This window comes from Dermochelys coriacea, chromosome 9 (assembly GCF_009764565.3).
Source record: "Dermochelys coriacea isolate rDerCor1 chromosome 9, rDerCor1.pri.v4, whole genome shotgun sequence".
NCBI classification, from domain to species: domain Eukaryota; kingdom Metazoa; phylum Chordata; order Testudines; family Dermochelyidae; genus Dermochelys; species Dermochelys coriacea.
In genome coordinates this window covers 2262653-2290489 of record NC_050076.1, presented here as the reverse complement: position 1 = coordinate 2290489, position 27837 = coordinate 2262653, and the positions used below count along the sequence as shown (strand labels likewise).

At 50.3% G+C, this 27837-nt stretch overlaps 1 protein-coding gene across 1 annotated transcript in view; it reads right to left on the bottom strand.

Annotated features, from left to right (window-relative positions):
• Positions 1 to 710: 710 nt before the first annotated feature.
• The window catches only part of LOC119861788 (probable cation-transporting ATPase 13A4), a 66540-nt gene continuing 39413 nt past the window's right edge, over positions 711 to 27837 (bottom strand). The window contains exons 16-30 of the mRNA XM_038417333.2: positions 26648 to 26801; positions 24907 to 25018; positions 19861 to 19985; positions 17648 to 17811; positions 16191 to 16313; positions 15761 to 15840; positions 14433 to 14475; positions 13706 to 13815; positions 12356 to 12452; positions 11333 to 11405; positions 9526 to 9700; positions 8546 to 8766; positions 6691 to 6779; positions 4735 to 4815; positions 711 to 2303 (exon numbers count right to left, since the gene is read on the bottom strand). Coding sequence (XP_038273261.1) covers positions 2082 to 2303; positions 4735 to 4815; positions 6691 to 6779; positions 8546 to 8766; positions 9526 to 9700; positions 11333 to 11405; positions 12356 to 12452; positions 13706 to 13815; positions 14433 to 14475; positions 15761 to 15840; positions 16191 to 16313; positions 17648 to 17811; positions 19861 to 19985; positions 24907 to 25018; positions 26648 to 26801 — 1869 coding nt within the window. The 3' untranslated portion in view covers positions 711 to 2081. The remainder of the gene's footprint in view (positions 2304 to 4734; positions 4816 to 6690; positions 6780 to 8545; positions 8767 to 9525; positions 9701 to 11332; positions 11406 to 12355; positions 12453 to 13705; positions 13816 to 14432; positions 14476 to 15760; positions 15841 to 16190; positions 16314 to 17647; positions 17812 to 19860; positions 19986 to 24906; positions 25019 to 26647; positions 26802 to 27837) is intronic.

Genomic DNA, 27837 nt, shown 5'->3' with positions numbered 1-27837 from the left:
TATCTGGAGTCAATGTTTTTATATCTGGAAAATAGATTTTAATTTGAAAATAAAGCGCAGTCTCATATTACAGCTACATCATTTAAAATAACAGCAAGAGTAAGAATACCTTTGTGAGCATTATTAGAGATGGGCCTGACCCAGATTCCCGATCCAACCTCCAAACACAGAGATGGGGTATGACACTGCATTGCCTTAAGGTCCCTTTATGCTACTCTGGCAACGTAAAGAGGTGCTGAAGGCCTCAAATCTCCCATGCAGATTCTCATAGACTCATGGGGTCTGTCTATACTGCAATTAGGCACCATGGCTGGCCCGTGCCAGATGACTCGCACACTGAAGCCAGTTCCCTTGGCTCACTGGCTCTCTCCCCCCCCCCCCCGCCTGCAGTGGTACCCGGGCTTTTACCCGGGCTGCCGGTGCTGGAGGGGACGGAACCTGGGGAGCCCCGGTGCTGCTGGCAGCCATTCAGGCACCGGCTGCTGCAGCCATGTTGCTGCTCTGGTGCTGCTGGGGCCACCTCCCTGTTGGGGCTGCTGCTGCCGCCAAGGGGACCCCACATGATGGGCTTCTGCTTCCCCTCCCCCGCCCTGCATCCCCGTCTCCTCCCCCCTTCCTCTCCCCTCTGTCCTCTCCCCCAGCCCACTCTGTCCCCATTGTCTCTTCCCCCCACACCACCCTAACCCTGCCCTGCCCCCACACCCTGTGGGCACTCACCATTATACAGGAACAGGAGACACTAGGACCCAGGAGGTGACATCAGCTGCAGAGGCAGCAACCGCCCCACCACCTCTGCTCCCCACAAGCCGAAATGTGCCATGGGGGAGGTGCAGTGTGGGAAGGACAGAGCCCCTCTTCTCAGCCCCTCCTGCCCCGGCAGGCCGAGCAAAGCAAGCCCTGCATGGCAGGTTGGCGCTCGTAGAAATGAGGGGGAGGAAGTGGCACATGACTCCAGTAACCCCCCACACCTCGCTTCTGTTGGGGGGGGCAGTGCCTTCCCCACCTCCTCCAAACTACGTTCATGTGGGTTTTTAATTGCAGTGTAGACGTAACCATAGATGTCAAGGCCAGAAGGGAACGTCAGGATCATCTAGGCTGCCTCCTGCACATTGCAGGCCACAGACCCTCACCCCCCTCCCCACTCCTGTGATAGGCCCATGACCCCTGGCTGAGCTGCGGAAGTCCTCAAGATGTTAAGATTCTCCATGTGAGCAGGCTCCCTGGAAGCAGAAAGCTGGTAGAACAGCTCTGCACTGACCCTGTTGCAGCTCCGGCTGGGTGTTCTGGGAGGAGGCTCGGGCTCTGTTGGCTGTCTAAGCCCCGAGAGGACCATGTGCAGCTCAGGCAAAAATCGAGCAGCTATAAGGCCGCTCTAACATATTGCAGGAGTGAGCCTGGGCCAGAAAAGCTTCCTTTGGTCCCTCCAACTCTGTTTCCTACCCTGCGTGCATCTCAGGCCTGGGTGGGTCATCAGGTCCCCGGTTTGGGATCTGAGCTTATCTCTCCAGTCTACCACTGTGATGGGCTGAATCCAAACACCCTGAACTTCTGGGGTCCAGATTTCCAACCCCCAAGCTTCCATGACAGCTCAGACCATGCCAGGACTCAGGGAGACCTTGTGTGGCAACAGGAGGCAGCAGAAGCTGGGAGCTAGGGAACCAGAGAGTCTGTCTGCGTCCAGCCTCAACAAAGAGCCGAGTTCTGCATGCTCTCTGAGGGGCACTGCAGGCAGGAGCGTGGCTCTGCCTCTTTACCAAGATAAGCCTTGGCCTGTGCTGTGGCTGAGGATTCCTCTGACTTACCCCAGTGCCAGCAGCCACAGCTCGCTGGGGCAGCGCCACACAACCTGGGCTGCCTGCGGGGGAAACCGTTGTACTGGCTCTGTGCCACCAGAGCTGGATTTAGGGCCACGTTATGCTTCTGGTGTGTCACAAAGCGACCCTGGCATGGGGAATGTGGGCCCAGAAGTTCAGTCAGGTGTGGGGATTCGGCCAATCCCAGCTCTACCCTTACGTCTTTCAGGCCTAGTCCTTTCATGGCCAGCTGCAGCCTTGTCCTGGGCATCTGCCCTGCCACTTCCTTCAGAGCATATCCTCATTGCTTTCAAACACTGGATTCCTGTAAGCTACCCTGTTGTCCTCCAATGGTATCATCCTGGACTCTGAGAAGACGGTTTCGTTCAGAGGAGGCCAGGCTGAATCCTGCTCCAGCATCCTTTGCAGCCTCTTGTAAAGACTCTTGGACTGGTACTGGAAGCACTTTTTGAGCAGCATCCAGAGGGCTCTGTTTTCAATGACAGCCTCCTGCGAAAGTAAGGGCCAAGAGTGAACTACTGACAAGCCTAGAGCATGGCTCTCCCCCTTCAACCACAGGACAGGCTCGGTACAAGGAGTGGGAAAGCAACTCTCCTACCCTGTCCTGCTGATACACTTCACCTCACAAACCCTGGGCTGTCCACTTCAAACCATCAGCTCTAACACTCCTGTCGCTAGTTACACCCTAGCAACCCCACTCAAACCACTGGGCCTTCACAGCTCTGAAAATCAGCCCAAGGTACTGAGGGCTTCTGGCAATGTGGAGGATGGTGCTTCACTCCACACTGCCTAATTACTGGAAGGTGAGAGAGGAGTTCATCTCTCAATGTTCATTCAGTCCTGGGTCCCTTGGGATAGCTGCCAGCAATGGGTGCCAAGCAGGGCCACTGATCCACTAGGATCTGGAGGGGGATCACCAGTGCTGCTCACATGGGCTTCCCAGCATCCACTGCCGGTACACCATTTGGCTACTGCTGACTTGGGAAGGAAATGGAGCCTAAAGAGTAAAGGTTCCCATGATCAACACCCTGAACCATCCTCTCTGTGCACAGGCAGGTGTATTTCTTTTAACAAATTCTCTGTGTGGCTCCAAGGAGTTGGGAACTCTCCAATACCCCGTAGGTCTAAATTCAAGCTGCAACTCGCCTCCCTTCCCCACCAGCTTCACTGACCTGCTTCATTGCCGTGCAGCCCGTGTGTGGGGGCAAAGGAAAGAGGGTCCAGCATGGAAATAAGCCAGAGCCACATTGTCTCTACAGAGGAGGAATCTCATGCTTTCTGCATGCGCACAATTAACTTCTGTTGCTGTAAACCAGAAGGGATCGCCAGCCTATGAATAATTCCCATAAACAGCTTCCCTGAGAAGCTAAGTTGAGGGGTTGCTGGTCAATGGCCCCTCTGGATGATCACATTCGAACCTGTCTAGGTGGCCGCTGCAGTTTCAGCAGGATATGGTGTTCTTCACCACCTGCTCTACAACCGCTCTCTGCAGCGTCTCTGCAGCTCATGAAGCTGTTCATAGAATCATAGAATCATAGAATATCAGGGTTGGAAGGGACCCCAGAAGGTCATCTAGTCCAACCCCCTGCTCAAAGCAGGACCAAGTCCCAGTTAAATCATCCCAGCCAGGGCTTTGTCAAGCCTGACCTTAAAAACCTCTAAGGAAGGAGATTCTACCACCTCCCTAGGTAACGCATTCCAGTGTTTCACCACCCTCTTAGTGAAAAAGTTTTTCCTAATATCCAATCTAAACCTCCCCCATTGCAACTTGAGACCATTACTCCTCGTTCTGTCATCTGCTACCATTGAGAACAGTCTAGAGCCATCCTCTTTGAAACCCCCTTTCAGGTAGTAAACCCCCTTTCAGGTAGTTGCTGGATGTGTTCACGGTGGGCAAATGGAAAGTTACTCACCAGTAACCAGTAGTTGCTTAAGGATGTTGCCCGATGCCTACTTCTGGACACAAGCCACCTTCTGGAGGAACCGGCCCTCTGGGGCTGAGTCCCTCCTTGTGGATACGACCATTCAGGTCTGACCTCTCAATGAGAGTTGCCTTCCTTCCTTCCGCTAATCTGCAGCATTTGAGTGGAAAACTCCACAGATGAGGAAGAAAATCCAAACCCTCCTCTGGCCCTGAGAGATGGGCCAGCACCCAGCAGAAGCCGTGGTCCCAGTGCTGGCAGCTCATCTCATAAGGAAGGGTGCTGAGGCTGGCATGCAGCAGCCTACTGCCAGGTTTGGACATTTGGATCCCAGTGAGCGCTGCTTTTCTAGATGTTCCCATGCTTGGTTGAGCCGGGGCAGGGACCTCTGCCATATGGGAGTGATATGCAGAGCCAGCACCCTGGGAAAAGCATCCTTCCCCAGAACACACTGTGGAGTTTTGGGAGCCGGTTGGGCTCCCTCTGCAGAAAGAGCCCTGCCGATAAGCTACTGCAGGGAGGGGAAGAATGAAATTCTTAGGAGTCTTCCTACCAGCTCAGACCTTAGTCCCCCGCGCATCCGGTGCCTGACCTGCCCAGTGCCGGATGCCAGAGATATAGTCCGTGATTAGCCAATTGGGCATTGTGGTGCATAGGCCGGGATAGCAGAGGGGTGGAGGGTGTACACAGTTCCTCTTGACCCCTGTAGTGGTAAATGTATCCCCCAAGCACAGGGCTGCTGTAGGCTCTTCCTAGCAGCCCTACCCACGTGAGACTGTTGGTTATGAACGGGCCCATCTACAGACACAGCATTTGGCACTATGAGCCTGTGTAGCAGCGAATGCCATCTCCAATTCCACTGTGCAACCGAGTCCTTTCTTTCACCCGTTGTAAAAGCGTTTGTCATTAATTCTGCAAGTGACAAGGGAGTGGGGAGAGTCCAGACCCATTTTGCTATTTGGACAATCTTAAAGGTGAAATTAAACACAGGCTCTCACCTCTACAACAAAGGACACAGCAAATGTGACCAGCAGCATTATTACCATGGAGATTCTCCAGAAGGTGGGGGTGCACACGAGCTGGGAGAAAGGAAGATGGAAGCCCGTCAGCAATGTGTGTGCACCTGCAAGCATTTGTGTGAGCTGACATCATCAGAGCACAGCATCCTTGTTTGGCTGGATGTAGTAGCCACTATCTGCTGAGCTGACGGAGGTGAGCTTGCCCTCTAGCATGATGAAATCCTCATAAAGAAGAACTGAAATAGCCTTTAATCTCATGACTGAGCAGAGAAAATAGACCTGCAGCTTTGCAACAGGAAATCTAATTTCTCTCTTTCTTTTTTAAAGACCAAGAGTGAGAGAGAGGTCATTCCAGCTCTGAATCCAGATCCAAACTTCCCAAAGGTTGGGTGTCTTGGAATCTCTGGTTTTGGCTCAACTCATTTGAGGGCTGGAGCCCAGATCCAAAGTATGGATTGATGCTTTCACCCAGAGTTTGGGTTCCCACGTTTTTCTATTTTTCCTCACCAAATATTGAGGCTTTATCTATGATGTAAACTAAATTCCTCTCTTCCAAGCAGATTCAAATAAGATCGCTGTCATGACCATTCTTCCCAGAGCCAGTTTTAGTCCGTTATAACAGCGATGGTGAGAATGTGTTACTGTGGCTAGGGAGCTACCTGAGATAATGTTTCCTTTAAAGTGCCAGCTAGTGGCTGATTCTGTTAACTGTAGCTGTCCAGTTACAACATGCTCTGCTTGCTGGGAGTTACTCTGGAGGGAGATTTCAGAGTAGCAGCCGTGTTAGTCTGTATTCGCAAAAAGAAAAGGAGTACTTGTGGCACCTTAGAGACTAACAAATTTATTAGAGCATAAGTTTTCGTGAGCTACAGCTCATGCATCCGATGAAGTGAGCTGTAGCTCACGAAAGCTTATGCTCTAATAAATTTGTTAGTCTCTAAGGTGCCACAAGTACTCCTTTTCTTTCTGGAGGGAGAGGCATTTTCAGCATGGCTGGTTGGTAAGGAGCAGTGAAATCTCAGATCTGTTTCCTGCGTGTCCCTATTTCCTGATGCAGTTACTATAGCCCTTACATTGCTATCTGAACTCAAATGCTACTTTAGTGCACTGTGGGCTAGGCCACGGTAGACTCTGGACTGTGAGCATGTGCCACACATTAGACTACAGTTGGCTTTTCTTAGACTGTGACTCTGGTGCTGGTGCAAGGCGCTTGCTGGCAGCCGCAGGGAATGCAGTCCTCTCTCTGCTTGCAGAGCAGGGCCAACATGGAAGGCAGCCGTGCAAGCTTCCACACCCCGCCTCCGTCCCATGTTTTAACACTGACCTGGTGTGGCCACCTCCAGGTGTATCCAGTCCACAAGGGCACTGAGTAAGGTGGGTTTGGTGATGTACACACCTCTCCGGTAGGGACTGGACCGAACAATATACATAGGTCTCTATCCAGCTATCAGGTGGTAAGAGTGCCCAGATCCAAGCCAGTTTCAGTCTGGCAATGTAGAGGTGACCGAATGCATATACCCAGATCCCCAGGAACTGCTCGGTCCTTCACATCTGACTCAACTCTACTTTAAACTTAGCGTGGCTTCAGACTTACTGGAACACCCAGTGAGACTCTGTGCCTGATGTCTGATGTGATCCTAGTGCAGACTGATAATGAAATACAGTATGCAGTGGTAACTGTGCCAGTCCCAAGATTTTAGAGGGACAAGATGGGGGTTGTAATATCTGTTATTGGACCAACTTCTGTTGGTGAGAGAGACAAGCTTTCGACCTTACCTCACCCAGACCTGAGGAAGAGCTCTGCATAAGCTCAAAAGCCTGTCTCTCTCTCACCAATAGAAGCTGGTCCAATAAAAGATATTACCTCACCCGTCCGGGGTCTCTAATGAAATACAGGGTTAGAGCACAGGGAACATGTCCTAACATGATACTTACATCCATCTGTGAGTAGAGACCGTCAATGTCGGCAAACACAAAGAAGACACAGATGCCCAGCTGCACTGCTAGCACAAGTACAAATATGTCTAAGGGACAAGAGCAGTCAGATGAAACAATGTGGTTATGAGCGTCCTCAGCTGCTCACATGTACGCCTGAGTATCTCCCCCATCATTTACCATGCCATGCAAAACTTCAATGAAACTGGGAAGAGTTTGGAGCAAAAGGAAAATAAACCGAGTAAAAAAAACCCAGCATTGGTCAGTCAAGGGCACACATGAGAGGCTGAGACAAGCCTTACATGTATAGATTTTAAGGCCAGAAGGGGCCATTGTGATCTAATCTGACCTCCTGCATCACAGAGGCCAGAGAACCTCACACAATGATTCCTGGATCGAGCCTGGTAACTTGTGCTTAGAAAGAAATCTAGGGTGAAATCCTGCCCCTGTTGAAGTCAACGGGAGTTTTGCCATTGACTTTAGTGGGACCCAGGACATCACTTCTGATCTTAATTAAAGACTGCAAGTGACAAAGAATCTATCACATGCCTAGGTAAGGTATGCTAGGGGTGAATTACCCTCCCTGTTAAAGTGTGCCTCTTATTTCTAGTCTGAATGAGTCTGTTGTCAGCTTCCAGCCACTGGATCTTGCTTCGCTTTTGTATGCTGGACTGAGAAGCCCTCTGCTATCAGAAATCTCTTCAGGCAGGTACTTGCAATCACAATCAAGTCACCTCTTAACCATCTTGTGGAGAAATGTGATGCTCACGCCCTTCCCTGCCAGTGCCCCTAACCAAGAGCCAGACATGCAGTCCTCACTCTGGGTTAATTCAACCCTAAAGCAAGGAAAATTCCAAGAGAGTTTTGCCTGATTGGGAACGTTAGGACCAGCCCCTCAGAAAGGGTTATCAGCCCAATGAACACCTCCCATTGCAGCCCTTGGGGCTGGACCCACTGAGCATTTCCTGGTGGAATCTCAGAGGTGAGGAAGGGAGAGCTGTGCGGCAAGGCAAAGGCCTAGACAGCTTCCTAGGTTTTCTTCATTTCTGACTTTTGGTCGGGCCTTGTGAGCGGCCGGCTGGAGGCTCGGGAGTGCTTTCTCCCAGGTGGGCAACAGAGGCCATCAGAGCGCACTCCCAGACAGAGCCAGGGACTTTCTCCTTTTCAATTTGTCTTTGTGGGGGCCAGGCAGTGAGTTAATAGGCAGTCAGCTCTGGATTCTCATTGCTATTCTGGCCCTTGACTGGGTGATGGGGCCATTGAAAATGTTCTGGTTTTAGTTTAGTTTTTCTTTCGGATGGGCCCAGACTAATGCCCTGAATCCTAATCCTCTCAGACATTGGTTTATCAGCATGCTACAGGGGGCACAGGCCTTCTTAGAGATACCCAAAGCAAAAGCTGGTGGGTAGCAGGCACTTTCATTCTGGTTCTTCTCTTTTTGACATGTGTGTCTGATCCACATTAGCCTTGGAAAGGCCACCCACCCCACCAGCCAACCAGACACCAAATACCATTTGTTTGTAGTTTGTTTCATACCAGTTCAGGGGAGCTGATAAACAGGCTGCCCTTTTCTAGATTCCTCTCTTACTGAAATGCGCCCCAGTCACCAGCTCAGATCCTGAGCATCACAGATCCACAAAGCCTGGGCCAAATTCTGAGAGGTGCTGAGCTCCAGGAACCATTGGAGCCATGCGTCTCAATCAGTTAGATGCTTTTGAAAAATTGTTGGTCCCTTATTTTTGAAAATGTTGGCCAGCAAAGCTTTTGCCAGGGTGTTTCCTAGTGAGCTGGCTTTCTCAGGCTCTGAGCCAGGCCATGCTCTGCCTGTCACACAGAATCAGTGCATTGTACTCACAGTTAGTGTATACGGGCTGCCGGAAAGGCTTTCCCTTGGAGAACACCAGTGCTATCATGAGGCAGTTGATGGTGCTGAGGAGCCAAACTGTGGTGTTTTCATAGCTCTTGTAGCCATTGTCCACCACCTCTCTGCCATCGGCATGCTCCATCCCAGTGAAGCCGATGGTGGCAGTGGAGGAAGAATTCTCCACATGGCTTTTATTCCCGCGGAGGCAGGCACTGTGTAAGAGGAGGCCTTGTGGTCAGTAATGACAGCTGGCGCAGCTGTACCAGCTCCAACTGGGACTCCCAGAGCGTTCTCAGTCACTAATGAATGGGCCTCTGGCGGCTCTGAGAAGGAGGTACCTTTTGTTATCCCTGCTTTACAGATGAGGCAGGGAGAGGGGAATTGACCTGCCCAACAGTGAGGCAATGGCAGAGGTGGCACTAGATCCCCAGACTCCTGACATCCAGTGCCTGTGCGCAAACCACTAGACCATACTTCCCCTTCCCAGATCTTTGCCATCAGTTGTAATGGGACCCAGGTGGCATATTGACATTTACATGGAACCAAACAGGAACCTTTGCAGCAGTAACTACTGCCCAGATACTCTTCCTTTTGCTATTAGAAATTGTACCCAAGTGATGTAGAATTCCTGGACTATGCGTAACACACCAGGGCCAATGACTCATTCAAGGAAAACCCCAGCCTGTCTACACCAGCCTCCTCAATGTGGCTGCCAAAGCAGACGCATGCAGAGTGAGTCTGAGCACTGTGATGAACATCATCAGGTGTTCACCCTCCCCTTGCCCCACCTGGCCTAGCAGTACCTGTGCTCTGGGAGCTCACTTTCTGGTCTCTACTGCTCGACCATCCTGCTGTGAGTTCAGCAGAAGCTATATTACACATAATCACTGGCCTAGCCCAGTTCCCAAGCTTGTCAATAGCTACATGTATGCCAGCACCACTGTGTTTGGAGTCCTGAGAACAGGGCTTACCTGTAGATGTTGTGCTGAGCATACCAGGACTGCTTCTGGACGGTCACAAAGCCAAAAACCTGCATGCACAGACTGAACAGGATGTTTAGGACCACGGACAGCAGCAAGGGGGGTGAGATCAGCTGGCCCGGAGGCCTGTACGGGGCCAGCTTTGGGTAGGCACCGTTCAAACTCACTGATAGAAGAATGGGGTTTTTTTTACTAGTACATCCAAGATACCAGCAGCTTAACACTATATTATCAGCCATTTAGGGTTAATTAACAGCATCAGACGTCTGTGAAGTTATTTTGGAAAAATCCCAGGCCTGCTGTTCCCCTCATGTGCACACTGGGGGCTAGCTTGGCTTCAGGGGAGTTACTCCTGATTTACCCTAGCATCGGAAGAGGAAAAGCTCGGTGGAATATCCTGATGCCAAGCAGGGGGTTCATAGCAAGGAAGCTCTCATTAGGCACCAAGAGTCATGGCTGGCACTTTTAAAACTGATGTAATTGAGGTCCTTCCCCAGCTCTCTGAACCCCACCATGTGCAGAGCACTGCTGTCTGCCTTCACACATACACAAAACACTGCAGGCATAGCACCCCGTCCTTACTCTCCGTGTTCTTAGAGCTCCCCAGGGATTTACTCTTGTCTGTCTCAAACTTGTCTTTCTCTTTTCCCTTCTCTCTTATCTAGCACTGGTTTCCTCCTTCCACCAGCAGTGCCCAGCTTTCTACTCCACTGCTTCTGACATCTAGCATGTCCTTATTGCATGTCTCTGCCTTAGCTCTCCGAACCATTTTCAACCTTAAACGAAAACCACTTTCCTGCCTGGCCTCTTTTCTAGATCTGTGCGTCCATAGTGTTAGATCTTATGGTGTAAATCTGTAATCATGGTCTTTAAATGTGGAGAGTGCTATGGAGAAAATTCACAGTAAAGCTGTCTTGTTTGTCTACAGTGGCAAGATAGAGCAGAGGAGAGTGTATCCATGAGGCTATTCCTTCCCCCACTTTCCCTTATAACATTACACTCACCTCTTTTATGCACAACTGTAATGCGCTGTATGGGCATTCAGTTTATTATATGCTGTATTATGAGTGGCCATCAGCTGCAGACCCATTCTCTCCCATACAGGCTTTTATGGAGCTGACTTGTTACAGCTGTTGCAGTGAATTATAGTGACAAGAGCCAGATCTTGGAACAAGCTGTGAATCCCCAAAGGGGTTCTAAACAAATCTGTTGGGCCACTCAGTGCTGGGTTCTACATGGTCATGCTGGCTGCTTGCACAAAGATTTTACCCTGGTTCCAGGGATTTTAACCTGTATCAAGGAGCGAACGAGCTTCTCTGATTGCAGTTGAACTGGGAACTGGGAACTTTTGACCTTACTCCACTGGCTGTGGCTTACTATTGGGCCCTCCCGCAGTGTACCCCTACACTCTTTCACTTCTGCATGGCTTCTTCTGTATCTGCTGCCCCTAGGATCTTCCAGCCTTGCCTCGTGAGTAGAGAAGGCCCTGAGTTTCCTTTCCACCTCAAGTTTCTCTGCACGAGCTGCTGTTGTCTCTATCCCATAAGGAATTCTCCCAGGTACTGAGAGTCACTCTAGATCTGGCTGCCTATCAGCCTAGCCCCGAGGATTTCCCATCTGCTCACAACCCTTTTCTCTTATTGCACAGTAAGCCCGCTCTGCTGATTTAAATATACTGTACTCGCTGCAGGGTAGCTTTCTTTTTCTTTTTCAGTGTGCAGGATTATACACATCCAGAAGGAGGAAATAAGCTGAGATCTATTCTCACACCGACACAAAAGGTGACTATGGAGCTTACTTGTTATACCAATTACAGTGGTAAGAGCCAGATCTTGGAATAGAAATTGGTAATTCCCAAAGGAGTTTAGTTGCTGAAAGGAGAAACAAAAAGAAAACAGAAATCAGACATTTGCCTTAGGGTTGTTTGTTTCATAAACCCACAGTGTTTCCATAGGGCTGATAATCTGCAGTTTGTTCTGAAAGCCTCGGGAATGCTATTCAGCCAGATAATCCGACAAAGTGGGTATTCACGCACGAAAGCTTATGCTCTGATATGTCTGTTAGTCTATAAGGTGCCACAGGACTCTTTGCCGCTTCTACATATCTAAACTAACACAGCTGCCCCTCTGATGCTAGCCAGATAATGTACACCATGGGTGACACTCCTTCCAAGAGGCACTGTCGCAGAGCTTGCACTAAATACAATCATTTTGTGCATGGACATTGTGCAGGCTAATAATCCTTCCAGCTCATTCAAAAAAATGAAGAGAGACTGATCTGAAGGGCAAGTTCTTTTCTTGATACCAGATGATTTCTGAATGCAAATCCCTCCTCACTAAATGGGAAGGCTCCATCCAAAGGCAATTTAGGGCGCTCTGGCATTATTGGCCAATGCACTTTTTAACAGCTGAAAAGTTTTCCTGTGCTCATCTGCCAAAGTACCTCTCTCCTCTCCTGCAGGCCCCCCTCTGCAAGTAATCCCTTAGCCTCTTTTCTCACCCTCCCTCTCCTGAGCACGTCTTTGCCTGAGATAGCATGCTGCATCTTGCTTTCTGTGTGTGCATTTGTCCGGCCCTGCTTTGGGCCTGGCCCTTCTCCCCCTGAACTCAGTGGCAAAAGTCGCTCCATTTTACAGATGCAGAGACTGAGGCACATAGCAGTTCAGCAACTTGCCATAGGTCACACAAGGAGTCTGTGGCTCAGCTGGGAGAAGAAACCAGCTCTCCTGGCTGTGTCTTGACCATTAGACCCTCCTCCCCCTCTATGGGAGCAGTGGCCTGCTTCTGTTCTAACTGACAAACTCCTGGTCTCAGAGCCATACCCAGTAAAGCAGGAGAACACCAAGATACTGGATGGTGCTGTACAGTGCCATGTACTTAAACATACAGAATGAAGTGACGAGAGCAGCGCGACCTTGCCTGTGACGGAAGAGAAAAGATGATAATGATTAGAGGATGGCGGGGGGTGGGGGGGAGTGCAGCTTTCCTCAGTCCTTTGAAAGTCAGGTTGAAAAGTAGTGCATGAGTTATGGGATGATGAATCCCTGACAAATTATTGTCTGGGCCTGTACTTCTTAATCAGAATTCTGTAGCAATGAATTCCTTCGCTGAAATGCTGCTATGCAGCAGTAGGAAGTGACCCTGCTAACCCCGACTCATGGGAGTAGTCCTGATGCCGTTCGCCTCAAGACACTGGCTAGCTAATGTTTATAAAGTGCATTGAAAATGTAAAGTGTGCTGGGGGTGCTAAGAGTTCTCAGTAAGGCAACAATACACCAAGGGGCTCTTCCCCAAGCTTTTCAAATCAATGGAGGAACACGGCTGTCTCAGCTATGTGAAATCAGGGCCCTGACCTTCCTACAATGAAACCCAGTAGCTCATCAATTTCAAGTGCAAACAAAGCAGAGGAGTGTTCTCTGAGGCAGCAAGTCTATTAGTTAGAGCAGTACTCTAGCACTCAGGACTCCTGGGTTCTATTCCCAACTTTCCTACTAGCTCACTGTGTTGTGTAGATAGAAATCCTGTCTCTTTAAGCTGTGGTGGGTGGGTTGGTGGGAAAGGCTCTAGGCAGAAGCTCTACAATAAAGCAGTAGAGAGAGACGTGCTAAGGATAACACTGTTTTCCTTATTCTGATAAAGTTCCTTGTTCAGTGTCAGAAGAAAGTGACTCGTTCTGTGATCCTGGACCTTTGTCACATGACATGTCACCTTTTCCAAGCAGTAAAATGGGGATAATGTTATTTCCCTACCTTGCGGGGTATTGCAAGCGTTCATTATGAGCTTTGAGATCCTCAGGGGATGGCACCACAAAGTGTTATTTTGTTAGCTGTTTGCACAGTGTGGCAGGGCCCTGTGATGGAGGACACTATAGCAGTGCCCAGATTTAGCACAACAGACACGTGTGTCTCTTTCTATAGCTCCTTCTTCTTCTTCTTCCTAGTTCCCTGGCACTGAACCCATTCTTAGCCACATGCTCTGCAGCTGTGGCAGGCCTCCCACTTTGCGGCTGTGAATAGTCCTTGTAGTGAAAGCTGTTCTCTTAGACAGGAGCCGTGAAAGCGCATCCTCAGGGCCATGGAGTGTGATGTATGTTCTGCTGTGAAAGCCCAGCTGTAACGTGGAACAGGAACCAATTTCTCTGCGATAGCTGTGTGCAAAGAGTCTGCGCTCACCTGATCAGCTCGGGCACACACTCTATGCTGGGGGTTCGGGACGTGAAAGGTGAAGCCACCGACGCCTCCTGCTCAGACAACGATATCCCAGCATGGGCCATTTTCAAAGCCTGAAATACACAGCGCTGGTCAGTACCCTCCTGCCGGCAATGCACACTGACTGGCTGGCCAGCCCGCCAATCAACGCCATCTGTGTACTCCACGGGGGCACCGGGAGTCAGCCAGTGCCACCCCAGAAGTGCCCAATACAGGCTGGTGATGGGGCATGGCCAGTCCCTCTGGGAGATGCTCTAACGCATCTCCTTAGTTCCCTCTTATGGCATGTCAGCTGTATCTTCCAGCTGCCTTCCCTGGCATACACCAGGACATAGGCGCGGGAACTAGAGGTGTGGGGGGTGCTGCCCCCCATGCGCCCGGGGTCTCAGTTGATGTCCCGCATGCCCCAGGTTTCGGCTGCCAACCCTGCACGCCTGGAGTCCCAACCTCAGCTCATTGGCTTTTAGGGGAGATGGGATTGGTCTCAAAGGCCCTAATTCTGCAACGAGCTCCAACTGTGGATGGCTCTGGTCCCTGGGTGGAACTCACTATAGGATCATCGCCTAAGTCCGCTGTCCTTAATGTAGCTGCTCTGTGGAGAACTTGCTTCTCCAGAGCTACTAAATCTGGAGTATTTCCCTAGCACTGAACTACGCTTCTCAAAAAATGTTTAAGTTGGGTTTCCACTCACCCCACAGTCATTGGCTCCATCTCCGCACATGCCCACAAAATAACTGCAAACCAAACCAAACAGCATTTCAGCACGGGCCAAAGGGAGCCCTGTAGCGAGTGTGGGGGTTAGTTTAATGTTTAGATGGAAAGGGCTGCAAGGACTTGCAGGGCTGGAACCCAGGTCTGCTGGCTCCTGGGTGGCTGTGATGTCTACACCACCTCCTGACAGTGTGGGGACGTGAGGAATAGCAGCTGGTAAGCCCTACGGGTTTTAGCACCACTGGATGCTGCCCCCCACAGAGATCCTGGCTGGTGGAGCCTGCCACATTCCCTGACTGGCCCAGGCATGCTATTTAAGGCCTAGGGAAAACTGCTGGAGGCTGCCTTGGCAACTAGGCAGAGCACTGGCTTGCTGCTGCAAACAGCCTGCAGTGCACTTCTGACACCTTGCCTAGCTCCTGGTCCTGGTCCTCTGCTCCATTCCTCACATCTCACCCTTCCTAATCCCACTTTGGCTGGCTCCCTTGACTAACCCAGTGTGGCTCCTTGACCTTCACGCTGACCTGATCCTACACCGTGCCTCCCGTATGGCCTGGACCGTGTACCCTGAACTCAGACCATGTCCTCTCCAGCCTAGGCCCTGTCCTTGACCCGCCCGCCTCCCATAACTGGGGTCCTGACAGGGACTACATTAGTGTAAGTCATTCTTTATATTTCATCGGTAAAGTCCCAGCTGGCAGGCTAGGTGACTGAAATACGTCATGCCCAGGACTCTGGATTTTGTGTGTTCCTGAACTGGACTCAGCTCAGCTGTCTATACTGAAGATTTTCTGAAATTCTCCCAGTTCCTCTAGTGCTGGTGCAGACTGAGCCTAGCTGCTTGTTCCACTGTTTTCTCTAACCCCAAAATAGGCCTTGATGAGAGAGAGGTAAAAATGCCACCAACATCAGCAGAGCTGCAACTCGGGGAGATTTCCCTAAATCTTGTGTGTAGGCGACAAGCTCCTCTTTTTCTTTCCAGTGAAGCAGCAGAATAAATGTGAGATGGGTGAGACCACAGGGAAGTCTGAGTGCGGGACATGTTATGTTTTGGGCTGCCCAGCCTGCTAGCTGGGACTATAAGGCTTCACAGACCCCCTCAGTGGCTCTTCTTTAATGTGCTTAGGGGAAATATTTGCCAAGCTATATTTTTGTAGGAGACTCAGATTTGGGATTTCCCATCAGGCACACAGTTTCCAGTTCAAATTCCAAGATGCTGGATAGGAGCTGATGATTCTCATTTGACTCCCCTCCAGCCTGTGAATTAATCCAGTACTTTCAATCTTTGAATGTTCATAAAAAACTTACTCCAACTTTTGAAACTCCTCCACCAGGCTGGATTTCTGACCTGGAGACATTCTAGCAAAAACTGTCCCATTGACCAGGAGCTGAAAGGAGAAAATGATTGAAAATCCTTTAGTGTGCTTTTTCAACTCCACTTGGTTAAGAAGTCCAGCAGTGATGAGCGTGAATAAGGAGCAGCATAAATCCTAAAACTCACTTCACATGGGACTTCTGCAGGATCTGAAAATGGAATGGGCAATGAATGAACCTGCACTAAAACAAATCAGGGAACAAAGGACTGGCAGGTTGTTTGAGTCACCGGCTTAATCCTAAATATGCAATGGTTCGACTTAACTAGACTGTTGTGAGTAAAACAAGTCGAGAGCACATCTAAGAATGATCTCCCCTGTCTTTACTTGGAGCAGGACCACAGTGCAAATAGCCCACAACTTACCTTTGGAAGTAAATAGCTGAAATGCTGTGTAATGACCTGGTAGGATTTTCCAGTCATGGCAAAATGGTAACTGCTACATCCAACTTCAGAGCGGAATCTTCCCCCAACTTGAATGTAAGTCTCCTATAAATCAGGCCAGAGTTATTTCCATACGATGGACTTAAAAGATGACCTGGTGCTCTATTTTGTAGAGAGGAAAGATGTCCAGTGGTTAGAACACTAGACTAGGAGGTGGGAGACCTTGGTTCAGATCCCTGCTGCTCTGTGACCTTGGGCCAGTCCCTTAGCCCCTCAGTTCCCCATCTGTAAAATGGGGGGATAACCAGGGGTGGTGTGAAGATAAACACATGAAAGATTAGGAGGTGCTCAGATGCTAGGGGAATGGGACCAGGTAAGTAACAGAGATAGATATTGGCTCTTCTCAGGCCACAGCACTTTGGCAGTAAACTGTAGAATTAATAATACCCGATGCGGGACCTAGGATGTTAACGATGCTGCTGAAACTGGATTACAGGCAAGTGGGACCCACTCAGAACTTTGGGGACCTCTCCAAGGACACCTGCAGTCATCTTCTCCTATCTGTCTACACCCAGTAACCAGCTCTGTCAAATAGGGATCCACTCCTCCAATTGTCAGTGACTCAGATTAATATTGATCTTTGGCAGGGAAAAAGACACCATCACGGGCACGTCTCGGTGTCATTGTGTATGTGTTTTCTTACCATAATTAGCCTAACCTTGCACTTGTATATGTAATTTTTAAAAACTGATTTAATCAATGGTTTCAGAGTAGCAGCCGTGTTAGTCTGTATTTGCAAAAAGAAAAGGAGTACTTGTGGCACCTTAGAGACTAACAAATTTATTAGAGCATAAGCTTTTGTGATAAATTTGTTAGTCTCTAAGGTGCCACAAGTACTCCTTTTCTTTTTGATTTAATCAATGTTTTACTTGCACATACAGGGATTTTCCTCTCTGCTCACCTCTGTTCCATCCCTTCCAGTCAGGGCAAGGCTGTTCCCTGCCGGGCATGTTCACAAAGTCTAAAGGCCAGCTGCACCATACAACATACCATATGAAGAAACAGTCTTGAAACAGGTTTCAGCTACCATGCTGGCATTACCAGTGGGACTGGGACAAACCTTTAACATGGCTCCTGGAAAGCCATTCTCAAGTCTAGTCTAGAAGGGCTTGCAAAATCCGCGTTAACAAAGTCACATCCCAGATCATTAAAATGGCAACACACTGAAATACAAGTAAAGCAATTTAACAATCACTTTCTCTTTAAACACTTTCCCAACACAGCATGTTCTGTAGCACAGATGGGGACTAACAGGCAGTCTCTGATGTCAGGGGTACCAGAGTAACCCCAGTGAGTTACACCAGCATCACTAAGATGGCCTAGATGCCAGTGTTCCATTTATTCTCCCATCACCTGAGACCTGCCCGTTTAGCACTCACCAGGTTTCTGTAGCCATTCGGTTTGCTTTCTTCCAGTAGCTTCCAGGTGATGGATGCTGAGGGGGAACCTGATAGCTCATTTGCTTCAACGAGAATCACTTGACTGGTCTGAGAAATCATGCCAGCATTTTTGGCCACAGTAACCGCTGTCTGTATGTTGTCACCTAGAAAAATCAAGTCGGGAGGGAGGTGTCATCTGCAGTTTTGTCTAATGTGGATTTTAAACCTTGAGGCTGGAGGAAATGTAAACTTTTCCCTGAATTCCGTGTGATCTCACAGACTCTCGGTACCAGAGAGATTTCAATGGTTGCATCTGCATGTTTTTATAATACCGTTGCCTTCCATTCACAATGTACCGTTCTTCCTAAGGATACCACAGAACTTTACAATCCCTTTGATATACACAGAGTTCACTTTACCCACTGTCGAAACATTGGGGTGGAAAATGGCAGTTGTTTAACAGCACAGAAAAATGGTCCACAGCCATTTTGAATGTGAATTAATTTTTCCAGCTCAGGCCTGCCTTTAAAATTAACATTTTATCTGATCTTGTTTGAATCCAGCTGAGAAAATACTAATAGATTCCCTGTCAGAAGGGGACCTATGTACCGGTTCAGCCTGGAAGAAGGTAAAAGAATAAAAAGGAATTAACTGCTGAGTTGCTGGTGTAACAGTGACAGAAAATTCCTTGATTGTCCTGGCACAGCCCTAGGGTAGGCTGGGTACCAAAAAGGGGCAAAAACCAAGAAAGCACAAGCAAGGTAACTGTACCATGAGAAAGCTCACTCAGTCCTTCTCCTGGCATCTAGGATTGCCAACTTTCTAATTGCACAAAACTGAACACCCCTGCCCTGCCCCTTCCCCAAGGCCCGGCCGCCTGCTTGTTCCATCCCCCCCCCCCCCCGGTCACTCGCTCTCCCCCATCCTCACTCACTTTCACAGAGCTGGGGCAGGGGGTTGGGGTGTGGGAAGGGGTGAGGACTGTGGCTGGGGGTGTGGACTCTGGGGTGAAGCCAGGGATGAGGGGTTTGGGGTACGGGAGAGGGTTCCGGGCTGGGGCAGGGGGGTGGGGTGCAGGGGTGTGAGACCTCCGGCTGGGGTACAGGCTCTGGGGTGGGGCTGGGGATGAGGGGTTTGGGGTGCAGGAAGGGTCTCTGGGCTGGGGGCTGAGGGGTTCGGCATGCGGGAGGGAGGTGAGGGCTTCGGCTGGGGGTGCAGGCTCTGGGGTGGGGCCGAGGATGAAGGGCTTGGGGTGACGGAGGGGACTTAGGGCTGGGGCAAGATGTTGGAGGGATTGCGGGGAGTGGGCTCCGGGAGGCAGTTTGGGTGTGGGAGGGGATTCTGGGCTGAGGCAAGGGGTTGGGATGCGGGGTGTGTGTGTGTGTGTGCGTGCAGGGTCCCAGTGGCACTTACCATGGCTCCCAGGAAGCGGCCACCAGGTCCCTGCAGCCCCTAGGTACATGGGCAGCCAGTGAGGCTCCGTGAATTGCCCTTGGCCCCACAGGTGCCGCCCGCAGCTCCCATTGATCGCGGTTCCACCACGGGGCACAGGGAGCACGTGGCACCTCCCTGACCGCCCACTGGCCTAGTGGCCACAGGGACCTGGCGGCCAATTACGGGAGCCGCGTGGAGCGAGGGCAGGCAGGGAACCTGCCTTAGCCCCAGGCCCCTGCTGTGCCATCGACTGAACTTTTAACGGCCCGGTCGGCACTGCTGACCAGAGACACCAGGGTCCCTTTTCGACCTGGAGTTCCGGTCAAAAACTGGACGCCTGGCAACCCTCCTGCTATCCCCCCACAGCACCCCGCTCTCCCACTTTCATTGCAGAACAAGGGGGACATGGGGGAGGGGAGGCAGAGAAGGGAGTGGGACAGAGTCACTGGCACGTTACGCAGAACCAGAGATGACAGCAAGAGGCCTGATAGCCGGGGGCAGGGAGAGAGATTCTGAGCCTAAGTCAGCCCAGCAGCTGGACTGTGGAGAAAGGGGGCCTGATGGAGGAGGAAGCCAGGCCTGCATTAGGAGTTCAAGGGGCTGGGATAATTGTTTGAAGAGGCTGGGATAATTTTCAGGGACACACACACGGGGTTCAAGCAGGAGCCGCGACTCTAACACGGCTGCTTCCTGGGATACAGTTGACTGAAAATCACTATTTCTTCTACTCAACGCCAGTGACCAAGCAACAGCATAAAAGGATGTCCCTGTGTAGCTACCTGTGACCATAACACTCCTGATGCGGGCAGCGCTGAGTTCTTCCAGCACAGGCTTGGTCTCTGCCTTCAGCCGATTTTCCATTATCAGAAGTCCCAGGAACGTCAGGTTGGACTCCACCTCCTCTCTGAGAATGAAGAAGACAGAGACATGTCTTATTAATCTTTCTGGAATCGCAGTCCTATTTATGTCGAATCAGCCTATTAGCAACATGACTCCTATTCCAGTCCAAAATAGCTTTTTCAATTAACTAATTAGCTCTTCCAACACCCTCCTGAAGTATGTCTGTCAGTATTAGTAGAGAAGTTACCTACACCTGGAAGCTTTGCAGATCAGTGACACTACCTGGCACTGGTTGTATTTTGAAAGGAGACTCCCCCTTTCTCTTCCTGTTTCTCTCTGTACTTTGCTTGGTCTTGTGGCACCTTAGAGACTAACAAATTTATTTGGGCATAAGCTTTCGTGGGCTAGAACCCACTTCATCAGATGCATGAAGTAAAAGATACTGGAGCAGGTATAAATGCATGAAAGGATGTGGGTTGCTTTACCAAGTGTTTGGTCCAGTGGTGAGCTGGAGCCGTTCCCACCAGTGCGCGAGAACCAGGTGTTCTGCAAGGGAGAACCGACTCTAAAAGGGCTTCTAAATTTAACCGGCCCAAAGTGGCGCCTGGAGCACCCAAGGGGAAGGGTGCAGAGCACCCACCAGCAGCTCCCGGCCCCACCTCATCTCCGCTCCACCTCTGCCTCCTCCCCTGAACGCCTCCCCCCGGCTTTCCGCGAATCAGCTGTTCGCGCGGGAAGCTGGGGGGGCTGAGAAGCGGGCGGTGGCTTCGCACTGAGGCCCAGGGAGGCAGAGCGGAGGGGAGCTGAGGCAGGGGGGCACGAGGAGGGCTGCCTGCGCCGCACCAGGTAACCCGGGGGGCGCAGGGGAACCGCTCCCCACCCCAGCTCACCTCCGCCACCCTCGGCCTGAGCGGGAAGCCGCCGCCTGCTTCTCAGCCCTCCCTGGCTTCCCGCCGAACAGCTGATTTGCGGGAAGTGGGGGGGGGAGAAGCAGAGCGGGGCGATGTGTTCAGGGGAGGAGGCAGAGTGGAGGTGAGCTGAGGCCAGGCGCGGGGTGGGGAACTGCTGGTGGGTGCTCTGCACTCACCAAATTTTCCCCATGGGGGCTCCAGCCCCGGACACCCAGGGAGTCGGCGCCTAAGGCACCACTTTTGATGTGATCAGTGGGGGTAGTGGCCACTCCCCCTGCTCCCCCCTAGCTTCACTCCCGCACCCCTAGGAGCCAGAGGGACCTGCCGGATGCTTCCTGGGAGCTGCCCCAGGTAAGCACCGCCAGGACTCCCCACCTCGCCCCCCGGCAGGTCCCTCTGGCTCTTAGGGGTGGGGTGGGCACCCACTACGGTAGCCCATGAGACCCTCCTGCCCGGTTCTGGGGGCAGTCAGGGGACAGGAGGTGGTGGATGGGGCAGGGGTCCTGGGGGGCGAGGGTGGGCAACGACCCCCTCGTGGGGTGAGGAGGGAACTGGTTGTTAAGATTTTGGCAGCTCATCACTGGTTAGGTCAGTCTAACGAGATACATCAATTAACAGCAGGATACCAAGGGAGGAGAAATAACTTTTGAAGTGGCCTGCTACAGACAGTTGACAAGAAGGTGTGAGTAACAGTAGGAAGAAATTACTAATAGGGATATTAAGTTTAGGTTTTGTAATGACCCAACCACTCCCAGTCTCTATTCAGGCCTAATCTGATGGTATCTAGTTTGCAAATTAATTCCAGTTCTGCAGCTCCACGTTGGAGTCTGTTTTTCAAGTTTTTTTGTTGAAGAATTGCCACTTTGAGGTCTGTTATTGAGTGACCAGAGAGATTGAAGTGTTCTCCTACAGGTTTTTGAATGTTATGATTCCTGAAGTCAGATTTGTGTCCATTTATTCTTTTGCGTAGAGACTGTCCGTTTGGCCAATGTACATGGCAGAGGGGCATTGCTGGCACATGATGGCATCTATCACATTGGTAGATGTGCAGGTGAACGAGACCCGGATGGTGTGGCTGATGTGGTTAGGTCCTATGATGGTGTCCCTTGAACAGATATGTGGACAGAGTTGGCACCGGGGTTTGTAGCAGGGTTTGGTCCCTGGGTTAGAGTTTTTGTTGTGTGGTGTGTGGTTGCTGGTGAGTATTTGCTTCAGATTGGGGGGTTGTCTGTAAGCAAGGACTGGCCTGTCTCCCAAGGTCTGTGAGAGTGATGGGTCGTCCTTCAGGATAGGTTGTAGATCCTTGATGATGTGTTGGAGAGGTTTTAGTTGGGGGCTGTAGGTGACGGCTAGTGGCGTTCTGTTACTTTCTTTGTTGGGCCTGTCCTGTAGTAGGTAACTTCTGGGTACTCTTCTGGCTCTGTCAATCTGTTTCTTCACTTCACCAGGTGGGTATTGCAGTTTTAAGAACACTTGATAGAGATTCTGTAGGTGTTTGTCTCTGTCTGAGGGATCAGAGCAAATGCGGTTGTATCTTAGAGCTTGGCTGTAGACAACGGATTGTGTGATGTGGTCTGGATGAAAGTTGGAGGCATGTAGGTAAGTATAGCGGACAATTTATACCTTCAAGTCAGTGGGACTTCTATGGGTACCTGCATGGCCTCTCAATATGCCAATGTTTTTATGGCTGACTTAGAACGCTTCCTCAGCTCTCGTCCCCTTACGCCCCTACTCTACTTGTGCTACATTGATGACATCTTCATCATCTGGACCCATGGGAAGGAAGCCCTTGAGGAATTCCACCAAGATTTCAACGATTTCCACCCTACCATCAACCTCAGCCTGGACCAGTCCACACAAGAGGTCCACTTCCTAGACACTACAGTGCTAATACGTGATGGTCACATAAACACCATCCTATACCGGAAACCTACTGACTGCTATAATTACCTACATGCCTCTAGCTTCCACCCAGACCACATCACACAATCCATTGTCTACAGCCAAGCTCTAGCATACAACCACATTTGCTCCGATCCCTCAGACAGAGACAAACACCTACAGAATCTCTATCAAGCGTTCTTAAAACTGCAATACCTACCTGGTAAAGTGAAGAAACAGACTGACAGAGCCAGAAGAGTATCAAGAAGTCACCTAATCATGTGCCAGCAATGCCCCGCTGCCATGTACATTGGTCAAACCAGACAGTCTCTACGCAAAAGAATAAATGGATACAAATCTGACATCAGGAATCATAACATTCAAAAACCTGTAGGAGAACACTTCAATCTCTCTGGTCACTCAATAACAGACCTCAAAGTGGCAATTCTTCAACAAAAAAAACTTCAGAAACAGACTCCAATGTGAAGTTGCAGAACTGAAATTAATTTGCAAACTATATACCATCAGATTAGGCCTGAATAAAGACTGGGAGTGGTTGGGTCATTACAAAACCTAAACTTAATTTCTCCCTACTGTTACTCACACCTTCTTGTCAACTGTCTGTAATGGGCCACTCTCTTATCATTTCAAAAGTTATTTCTCCTCCCTTGGTATCCTGCTGTTAATTGATGTATCCTGTTAGACTGACCTAACACTTGGTAAAGAAACCCACATCCTTTCATGTATTTATACCTGCTCCTGTATCTTTTACTTCATACATCTGATGAAGTGGGTTCTAGCCCACGAAAGCTTATGCCCAAATAAATTGGTTAGTCTCTAAAGTGCCACAAGGACTCTTTGTTTTTTTGCTGATACAGACTAACCCGGCTACCATTGAAACCTGTTTCTTTGGTCTGTATATGAAGCGCAGTGTATATCTAGCTTTGGAGTTGTTACTGATTTCATTGTGGCCTTGGGGACCAAAATGGAGCTGCAGTTCCCTAGCTAGTTCTAGTCTACAAGGTAACTGTAACATTGGCATAGGGGTGGGAAAGGGGGTCACATATGTTATCTCACAGAGACACCAGATTGTATTTACTGAGTTAATAAATTAAAATATGTTTGTTTGTAACTATCAGCTCTGCAAATCCAACTTCAGATCTGAAAGTCAGGCTGGGTTCTTTCTGACTCTCGCAACATCGCTGGCAACAAAGATGCTGCAAGCTAAATTCCACCCTCCATTACACCTCTTCAGCCTCCCTGTCTTCAAACTCTGCCCTGACTCACACATGTGCAACGCCCTTGGCATGAATAGAGTTGTACAAGGAGCAGTGAGAGCAGGGTTTGGCCCTGCCTTTTGAACTCAGTTAACAATCATGTTGCTGCAGCATGGAGCCAGAACAGAATCCAGCTCTCTCCCAGATGTGGGCTGGATCCGGGGGTTGACTGGAGGGAAAGGACCAAAACTTGTTCTAGTCACTCTGGTAAGTGGGGTCTAATTCTGCAAATGCTCACAGTGAGCAGATCAGCTGAGTTGAAGGTGCCACTTTAAGGGTCACTTTTCAGAGCAGAATTGCACTTTGCAGCTTGACCCACAACTTCACAAGAAACGCTGCCAACAATATCCATATGTCACCTATTATACTAGTAATATTGTCCATAGGACAAAACAGTATTGCAAAATATGTTGCACACCTATAAGTTTGGGTGTTAGGCTGGAGAGCTCAGTTAAATTCCTGTCACAGCCAGCAGAAAAGATTCCTGCGTCCCTAGACAGGTCCACATCCTGATTTTAAATGGAGACTCTCGAAGACTGCCTCCTGAACTCATTCATTGCCTACTCTTTCCACTGCAGTGCTGTCAGATCAGCCTATAGGGTATGTGTCACTGTAGTGTTAGCCTGGGTTCCTGTAAATGGTTTTGCCCAATCCACCCCATCCATACACACAGCCGTCAAGCACATGCTTACTGCACTTTTGACCTTAAGTGTATGGCTTAGGGGATGGGTTAAAGTCTGCTCTGTGCTTTAGTTTGGGCTGGAACCAGCCTACTTTGCACTGAGGATGCAGGTAAGGTCATGTGAGAGTGCAGATAGTACGGATAGTCCTCCAAAGCCCTTCCCGCAATCTCCCTCCCCCACTGCTGGACAGCTACAGAATGCAGTAAGTCAGTGGCAGTCTGTCTGTTTCTTACCTTGTTAAGCCAGCTGCCTGCCTCCGTGCCTGCAGAATTTTGTGCGCCAGTCCGATGACCCTGAAGCCCCGTGCTGCATAGAACTGAAGCTCACTGACAAAACCGGGTGGCACTATGCAGGAGAAAACAGTGACAGGACCCTGAACAAACTGCACGGAATTAAGCTCCACCTTCCTGAATGAGGGTTAATCCTTTTGGGGCACATTAAAATGCAGTTGTGTACCTGTTGTTGTGGCATTGTACATTCCTGCTCTAGTCGGGCTGTGTGTGTGTGTGCAAATGAATGTCCTCTCTCAGCCTTTGAAGCCACCCACCGGGGGAGAAGTACATAGACTAGTTCAAACTGGATTCTCCAGGGACCAACAAAGAAAAGACTTTGGGATAAAAGCCTGGGTTGTGAACTGACTCAGGGGTTTCTTCCTGATCCAGCAAACCGACTGGATGCCGGGGCCACGCAGGGCCCCAGTCCTTAGGGGAGGATTGGAAGGACTGGGCTTACTGCAGCCGCAGAAGACTGTGTGCTTGTTCTGAGCCAAAGCTGTGCCCTTGTAACCACAAAGAAGCCCCGAGGGTGAGGAGATGCCTGGTAAACTTATTAGCATGTGCAGCTTCTCTCACTGTTTTTAATATGTTTTGTCTATGATGCTTTTTGCCTTAAGAATAAAAGCTGGCTGGCTTTGAAAGAGCTGTGTGGTAACGTATATCTGTGCCAATCCCTCTGTGATCCGCCTCTGAAGAGAAAGCAAACAGTTCTGTTTAGGCAGACTCTCTTTGCTGGGAAATACACAGTGGAGGCAGAGAACTGTGAAGCTTTGATGTACCCTGGTCAGGAAGGAAAGAGACGCAGGTCTCCACCCAAGATAGGCTGAAGTGGAGCTGGAAGCCTGAGGGAAATACAGGTGCAGTTGCCCTGAACAGTGACAAGAACAATGTGCTGTCAAGCTTAATCTGCCGTCTTTGGAGAGCTAAAGTGGTCTGGAAGCATGGGGCTGCCTTTGAACAGGAGAGAATTCCATGATCAGAGGGCCGGGGGCACCCCTCCTTCCCCAATTATTTATAAGCCTCGTGACTGATTCAGGACTAGCCTGATGAATTTGACTTGGCATAATAATAGTAACAAATCTTCCCTTTTCTATCACTGTCCATCCAAGGGTCTCAAATTGCTTTATCAATGTTAATAAACTCTCCTAGTGCCTTGCGAGGTAGGTGTGTTGTTCTAACCATTTTACAGATGGGTAAACAAGGCTCAGAAAGTTTAAGTGACCTGACTAAGGACACAGAGCAAGTGAGTGGCTCCGGCTGGACTGGAACCCAGGAGTCTTGTCTTCTAGTCCCCTGCTCTAACCATTAGCTCACGCTGTGAATCATATTGGTCATTTTAGCCAAGAGCAAAAAAACCGCAATACTACTGCTTGGTTATTGCTTGCTTGTAGGCCGGAAAATCAAGAGGGTTGTCTTTGAAATATCTGCTGTGGAGGATGCCACCAATTTGTACTGTCTGTTCATCTCTCAGCAGCATGCTTTGGCTGAGCAGGGGTTGGTTAGATCCAATCAGATCCCACTCAGACCAGCCAGAATGAGTCACTGTCGAGTGATGGCAAAGCTCTAACTCCTGTCAGTCTGGATGTAAGAGTCGGGGCTCAGAAATCAAACCCAGATCTCTCCTGTCATAGTGCATGCTCCGTACAATTTAAAAGCCACATCTCACATATGTTTGAGCATTTATAGAGATGTTACTTACTGGTTTCTGGTCTACAAAACTTGGCCACTGTCTCCGGAGCACCCTTCATGAAGACCTGCTGCTCCCCTCCGATCTCCTGAGCTATGACCGACATCCTCTGCAGGGCTGAGGAAAATGGAAACTGGTGTAAGATGGCAATTCCTTCCACTGGAACCTAGGAGAGAAGCGCAGGTACTACATGCTACAGCAGTGGTTCCCAAACTTGTTCCGCCGCTTGCGCAGGAAAAGCCCCTCGCGCGCCGGGCCGGTTTGTTTACCTGCGGTGTCCACAGGTTCGAATGATCGCGGCTCCCAGTGGCCATGGTTCGCTGCTCCAGGCCAATGGGAGCTGCTGGAAGTGACGCCCAGTACATCCCTCGGCCCGCGCCGCTTCCAGCAGCTCCCATTGGCCTGGAGCAGCAAACCGCGGCCCCTGGGAGCGCGATCGGCCAAACCTGCGGACGCGGCAGGTAAACAAACCAGCCCGGCCGCCAGGGGCTTTCCCTGTACAAGCGGTGGAACAAGTTTGGGAAACACTGTGCTACAGTAAGGCTATAACCTCAAGTCAAAGGGTTTTGTGCTGCTCCCAGGGCCATCGCAGGGTGCTGGGGCTGAGCCACATGCGAGCACAAACTGTGACTTCTGGGCTTTTGTGCAGTGTGGTTAGAGTCATAGAATTTAAGGCCAGAAGGGCCAACCAGACCATCTGGGCTGATGGGCTGTATCTCCCAGACCTCCAACAACCCCCAGCACCTGCACGATAAACCCAACAATCGGAATAAGCATCCCGGCCACAGGAGAGCAGACTGATGTGCCACAGGCAGCGAACGGGAGGGACCGAGCTTCACCAGTGCCCAAGTCCCTGCGATGGCAGGGAAAGGATGATGTGAGATGCACCCAAATGATCCTGGCAAGTGACCCACACCCACACACTGCAGAGGGAGGAGAGAAGCCCCCAAGGTCCCTGCCAGTCTGGCCTGGGGGAAAATTCCTACCCAACCTCACTTATAGCGATGAGTTAGGCCCTGTGCATATGAGCACCAACCAGCCAGCCAAGCACCTGAGAGAGAGAGAGAGAGAGACAGAATGCTTGGTGCCCCCTTAGAGCCCGAGCCCTCCCCAGCCAATGTCCCATCTCCAGCCCCGGCTGACTCGGATGCTTCAGAGGAAGAAAATCAATCATTTGATCTGTCGGAGGGGTGATAACTCCC